The sequence below is a fragment of the Argiope bruennichi genome, chromosome X2, assembly GCF_947563725.1.
Source record: "Argiope bruennichi chromosome X2, qqArgBrue1.1, whole genome shotgun sequence".
Taxonomy (NCBI): Eukaryota; Metazoa; Arthropoda; class Arachnida; order Araneae; family Araneidae; genus Argiope; species Argiope bruennichi.
Window position 1 is genome coordinate 124,397,711 of NC_079163.1, and position 7,277 is coordinate 124,404,987.

At 28.6% G+C, this 7,277-nt stretch overlaps 1 protein-coding gene across 1 annotated transcript in view; it reads right to left on the reverse strand.

Moving 5' to 3' along the window:
• Positions 1-7,059, reverse strand: part of LOC129960771 (uncharacterized) — a 302,659-nt gene extending 295,600 nt beyond the window's left edge. Inside the window, exon 1 of the mRNA XM_056074400.1 lies at positions 6,971-7,059. Coding sequence (XP_055930375.1) covers positions 6,971-7,043 — 73 coding nt within the window. The 5' untranslated portion in view covers positions 7,044-7,059. The remainder of the gene's footprint in view (positions 1-6,970) is intronic.
• Between the last annotated feature and the right edge of the window lie 218 nt (positions 7,060-7,277).

Below are 7,277 nucleotides of genomic sequence, written 5' to 3' on the forward strand. Positions count from 1 at the left end.
AAAGTCTCAAAATTAGATCTCTTTTAATATACACAAGAGGAAAATTTTGTAGAACAAGAACGACAGGTAAAGATATCCTCAAATTTTTCCCATATGGTACCTGATAAAGGCTTTGTCTCCCAACCCCACCCTATAAAAAACATTTGTGGACTTTAAGCAAGATCCTGAATACCCCGAATGCTCATAATTTTATTTTCAGAAGCCCGTGTATGAGCATCTTGTACTTCGTATTATAGTGTAGAAAACATAATATGCATGTTGCAGCCTTTTTTTTTCTCACTCGAATGATGCCAAAATTTGGGACAAAGCTACAAGATTATTAAAAAAACCAACTACCAAATTTCATTTATCTCAGTTAAGTTATTGAGTTATTGCATTTGCATGCATGCGAAAGTAAATGCCAACAGACTATCAATCCGGTAATAGATTTGTTTCAAAATTTGATAAGAAGACGATAAAAGACATTTTATATGCTAAACCTGTGAACCAAAATTGTTCTGCCTAGTTCTATACATTTTGCAAATATATTGTTCACCTGCACTCAGACAAATAAACAAATTTCCTGTGAATAGAATTCGTTCAAAATTGGAGAAATTTTAAGAGATTTGGTGTAAAAGCCACATATCAAATTTTATCCATCTAGCTTAAAGAATTTCTGAGTTATTGTATTCAAAGGTATACAGAGAAATAGACAGGCATTGTTCCAAAGTTTTATTTTTGAACTCAAAAGTCTAAACTCGCGAAAATTTTCCACGATTATAATACCTTCTTTCGATACGCTTTTGTATATGAAAATGTAATAAATTTATCTCAGCCAAGAAGTCATGTAAACCACTTTAAACTCCATGTGTCAGGCCATTTTGCTTTATCTAGGTACTCCAATACTTCCCCATACTCCTTTTACATAACAGATAGAAATACTTTAAGCATGTAAATCGAATTTTTAAGTGAATTAACATTAGTTTCTGAAAATTTAATAAAGCAACTAAGATCTAGAGCAAAATTATCGACTCTTTAGCTCTCCAAAATGCAATGCGTTTCGCGTATATTTAATTAGCTGTATTATTTTAGCACAACTTTAATGCAAGCAAAAGGGGTTTCTTCTCTTCTATTTTCTTGTATATTTCTAATATGGCGCATTTTATGTTTAGGCTAGTCATCTAGCGAAGAAAATTGTATATTCTTTTAAGATCTCTTTCTCTTCAGCTTTTGCATTCAAAATGTGACAAATATTTATAATTTAGATGTTGAGATTACATTACAAATTTTATTTATCTAACTTGATGCATTTTCCATTTATGATCCATTGGTCAAGTATCTGACCTGATTTGGTCACTCGTTTAATTAACCGATCAATTTCTAGGTTCAATTTACAGAACTGTTTTTTTTTTTTTTTTTTTCACTTAAGTAACCGAACTTCACTGAACGGAACCTATTCAATGATCTCATTTTTGCTTTATTTAAGAATATGGCTTAAACTACCCATTAGTGGGATTTTAAAGTTAGTGACATCATTACGAAATTTTTTGTTCATCACTTTGATTTATTTTTGAGATAATGAAAAGAATTAGATAATAAATTTGAATTTTTCACATATTACTACTTTTTAAAAATCTTTTGACAAAAATCTATAATAAAGTTGTTTAAATTGATTTAGAATTTTACCGATTTTTTATGATAATTTTTCTAAAAAGATTTTTAAAAGTAATTAAATTCAAAAGTATAATTTTCAGGAAATATTTAATTTTATTCTACTATTATATTAATCTTGGTGTTTTAATAGGACTTAAAAGGCACTTACTGAAATCTATGCATTAAAATAAGTGGGACATTGGCGGATTAAAATGTGCAATTCCCATTATGAAGCCATTTGTTTAAAATTTATTAATTTAACTGCTTACGTCTTCGAGTAATATTAATTATTCAAATAAATACGCAGGGACAGACAGACTTCTTTTTGAAGATATCCATCCAAATGTGATAAAGATCTGCAATTTTGGTGTAAACATAGTATATCTAAATTCGTTCTTTTGTCTCTTTTGCTTTTTGTATCATTGTTTGTCCTGAGAAACAAATAAACAATTCCAAAAATGTGTTTTTGGACACACAAATATTTAAAAATTCGACAGATTCTTTAAAATTTCGACAGATGAATTGTTTGATGATTACAATACTTTCTTTCTGCGTACTTTGCACGCGATGATGTTAATGTACAAAGAGATGAAAACCTTTCATTTCCAGAATTTCTTTTTCTTTATCAAATTAACAGCATTTTTGCTTGATAACTGACATTTTTAATAAGACATAAAACATAAATGACGCGTTTATTTTATTGTTATCGATAACCTAACAATAAAATCTAATGATTCGTCTTTCCGTGAAATAGAAATATTAAGTAATCGAATAGAGAAAAATGAGTTCTCATGTCGTCAAAGATTTAATATTTTCATTTAGAGCTATGGCGATCACTTTCTGTTTATTTTGATCTTACTCAGAAAATCATCAACGATATTTCTTTGTTGAAAGTATTAAGACTGTTGATTGAAGTCTATGAATGCAGTCGTCGATGAGCCATAATATGAACTATAATTAACATATATCTAACCATTTGCTTTAGGCATGGATAAATTTGATGTGAAACTGTTCTACCTTTGAAATTTCAGTCCCTCCATAAATTAAACTTTTGATGCTAATGAGAAAGCATCGTTACATATACATAAAGCAATAGTTTTCAACAGTGTTTATGTGTATTCCTTTGTGGTGCATGAAATATTATGCATACTGTTCCAGAAATTTGAATTTATTCTAATTACATTGGCGTGTTGTATTATTTTTCCTAATTTTTATTTTTATATAAAGTAAGAGAAAAAAGATTTGAAGAAGTTTATATATGCGAAAACCAATGAGGCGTAATAAATGGACTTTAGTGTAATTGTATTAAATTGATTATAATATAGTTTTTTAATTAATACAAGAACAAATGCTTAAAATTGCGTTAAAGCTATATCATATATCATAACTATATCATATATCATATCTATATCATAACTATTCAGAATTAATATTCTAGAAAGAAGATTAATTTCTAAAAAAAATAATAAATTTATTCATTATGCAATCTTAAAAAAAGTTTAAAGTTTTGATATCGTAAATATTAATTTAGTCATTTCAGTCATTTTAAAAAAAAGATTATCCTAAGCAGATTTTTTAATGAATTGTAAAAATACGTTTTTTATAATAGCAGATTCCTTAGAATACCAGTTATTTAACTTCATATTCATGACTAAGAATTTAATATTGCCTCATCAATAATCCTCAATTAATAGACATAATAACACATAATAACTGTCGTGAAAATGATATCTTTGTTACCTCTTAACTATTTCACTCACGAATAATTTCGTGAAAAATTTAAGAATAATAGAGCAGTAAACTACAGAATATGTGCTACTGTTTAAAACAATTTATTTTGAAGCAGGAATGTGAATTTTTTTAACGTGAGAATCGTTATAGAAACACAGAATAAGAATACACATGAAAAATGATACTAAGAAACTCAAAGCAGAAAAATGAGCTCACTAATTTAATTCATTTTTTTATTTCCAAGAAGAACTTTACAAAGGAGAATAGGTTAAATTGAAAGGAACCAGATTTAAGGTTTCAGAAACAAAAATCTTTAACTATTTTATTTTTATATTTATTGTTGTGATCTAAATTAAATTAGTGTTAGTTACATTACAAGGAAACAACATTAATGAAAAATCTTTATTAGTTATACTTATTTATTAAACATATTTTGTATATGAAGCCTACAGTTACGATACATTCTTAAAATATTAAAATTAATAATATCCCCTACTTATTTCATCAAAGGATCAGTAAGTAAATTTATTACCAAAAATCATTTTAAAAATTAAAAATTAATTTCTGTTTATCTTGATTGCTTGATCATATCAAATTTTTCAATAAATTCGCTTTATCTAGAATTTCTTTTCTTTATCTATTAGAATACATTTTAGATTGTTTTCAGCTGTAATTTGAGATATAGTTTGACAATTTATCTAGATTATAAATAATTGTAAAATCAATTTCTGCCCATCTATGATAATATAAAACATGGCAATCATCATGAAGTAGTTTTGATCCTGGAAAAAAAAATCTGCAAAATATTTTTCCGATAAACTTATATTTCAACTAACGTTGTAAAGTAAATTTTCGTACCTCTAATTTACTATTACATTTTCTCATATATATATATATATATATATATATACACAAATTTTGTGTAATATCCTTTACTATAGTAGGAAAATTACAGCATTCTCAATTTTAGTAGTTTTTTTAACTGCATTAAATCATGTTTGATTTTAAGATATCGCATATGCAAAACAAAACCATAGTCTTCACATGTCATTTTACCTTCTAAATTTCTTCATTATTTTTAAAGTTACTTTTCAAAAACTCAACTTCCAATCATTATTTTTTTTAAAACCTGTTTCATTTGAATGTTAGACAATCTTAAATATTATTTTAATTTTCAGAACTCATTGTTGCGGCGCTTCCGTAAATAACAAATTGACAAGGATGCTTATCATGAGAGGCTACTGCCGAAAGAGTTAATCAAACATATCAGAAGCAAATTAATGAAATAAAATATTTAACAGAACTTATAATTTCTCAAGAACTAACAAGTGGTTGCGTACCTAATTATTTACAAAAGATTCGAATTTTTTATAGCATTTAACGATTTTCTACTACAATCTAATTTTTAATTCGTAAAGATCAATACACATTGAAATGGATATTTTTATTAAGAATCTAAAATCGGATAATGAAATCTACTTGGATCATAAACACCAGCCAATATCACACTCCCACAATTCTGATACTCAATCTATAATCCAATCATTTTGAATTAAAATGGACACTTGAAAACAGTCAGGGTTTATAAGAACAGAATCAATATCATGTACTTCAACTAAAACCCTTCCAATATCTTTTTATCTATTTTTAACTGAAAGTGAGACTTTGATTTGATCATGCAAGTTAAATTTTCTCATCTATTTCAAAATGACTGTCAAACGTAATTTCAAGAATTGACTTGTATACATCAGATGTTTTTATTATTTATTTCTATTTGTTTGTTTTCTTATTTTTTATTTTTTAAATATTTTGCTTTTTATCTCGAAACTCATTTCACCTTAGTCCATCCAAGCGATAAAAGACTTTCAAGTTGTAGTTCAGCCGGAGTTACTGAGGTTACTGAAAAGTATGAACTTCCCAGTCGCTGTTAAATATATCTGTTTAAAAAATTGCTGAATGAATACTTCTCAAGTCTCCGTTTTTATATGTAAGTGAAGATGCATTTGATTACTTTTATATTATGCTATATGATTTATAGTTTTAAAAACGTCTCATTTCATCAATTAACACTCCTTGAACATTCTGAAGTTTAAATTATAATTGAAAAAAACAATATTTTGTTTTTATTCCATTGTCTTTGTCAAAAGAGTCCACTTCTTTCAAATGCTATTACAATATTCCTATGTAATCAGATTCTGTATATTGCTATAAATGCAGATTTTAATGTTGCAGTATTGCTATGGAATATGAAAGGCACTAATATATTTTGGACCACATTTTCTTTAGTAATAATATGACCAAGGCAGGCCTCATTGAAGACTCGTTGACATTTCCAGATAAACCAGTTTCAAAAAGAAAAAAATGAGTGAAAGATATCTTAATTTTTTATCGTTTCGGGCCTTAACTATTAGTAGCGAACCTCCTCCTGCAGTCAAGTTTACAATTGTCAATACGCAGTCTCGCATGAATTGTTCGATATAACTTACAGCTAGTAGAGAGGTACATCGAAAGCGCAATATACGAATACGAATAACGGGTCTTGTTAAAAAAATCAACACTAGTTGCACATAAATCGGCTTCAGAATAAAAAATTAAAATAAAAATATTTTTCGGACATCGTTTTGAACTTGAGCCGTTAATGATTTAACCCTCCCCCTAATAAATTCGAAAAGTGAGAATATGTAGTAAAGCATGGAGAATTTACATGAGCTGAGTATGAAGCAGTGGAAGAAATTACCATTTGTAAGAGATATTCTCAATGTAATTGAAAAAGCTAAGAATGCGCAGTAATGTATAAAATTTTAATAATATTCAGCTAGCAGTGGGTCAGAAAATTGGACTGCGAGTAAATTAAAAATAACGGAAATTTTATGAGCTCTGTCCGATTTCCAACAAATGTGTTTCAGAAGAAAAACATAAAAAAATAATTTTCGTACAAAATTTTAGTTTTGTACCATTAATGATTCAAACTCCAATAATGAAGAAAACTGAAAATCTGTAGTTAAAGCGTGAATGGTTTGCTTGGAATGAGTATGAAGCAGTGGAAGAAAGTATCATTTGCAAGTAAAACTCTCAATGAAATCGAAAAAATGAAAACTCGCAGTAATTATGAAATGTTAAATATAACATTCTATTAGCGAAAGAATTGCACTGTCTGTTAATAGACAATAACGGGACTTTTGTGAGCTCAGCCCCATTTTCAAATAAAACTTTCAGAAAAAAATGTTTAAAAATTTTCACACATCATTTAATTTATTGTAAATGATTCAAACTCCAATAATGTCGAAAATGAAAAATATGTAGTTAAAGCATGAATGATTTACGTGGAATGAGTATGAAGCATTGAAAGAAAGCAACATTAATAAGTGAGTCCCCCCCCCAATGAAATCGAAAATGTATAATGATAATGACATATTAAATATAAGCTTACGCTAATAATTATAACAGATTAATTCAACCTGTTATTAATTCAGACCCACTTGCGAATAAGTCAATTTCAGAAAGAAAAAAAATAATTTTAATATTGTTCACGAATTTAGAATTTTAACCGCTTATCACTCCAACCCCAATAAAGACGAGAATGCGTAGGAAAGTATGAATGACTTACGTGGGATGAGTATGAAGCAGTGGAAGAAAGCCGAAGTGAGGAGCCACGCCGAAACGAAACGTGCTTTTCTCATCGCAACTCAAGCGCTCCGTCCACTCTGTAGGACTCTCAAATTCTGACTGAGGACACGTTCCTTGCCGAAGGGAGGCGGGAACACTCCGATCACCAATCGGAAGACGCCGCGCGCGCACCCGGAAACAAAATGGTAGGCTTCGAACAAAGTTTTCTCTACCCTTCTTTCGAGAATCACTGCTTAGGACGATGCCCAAGAATTAATAATAAAGAGTCAACGCAGACGAAGGAACTT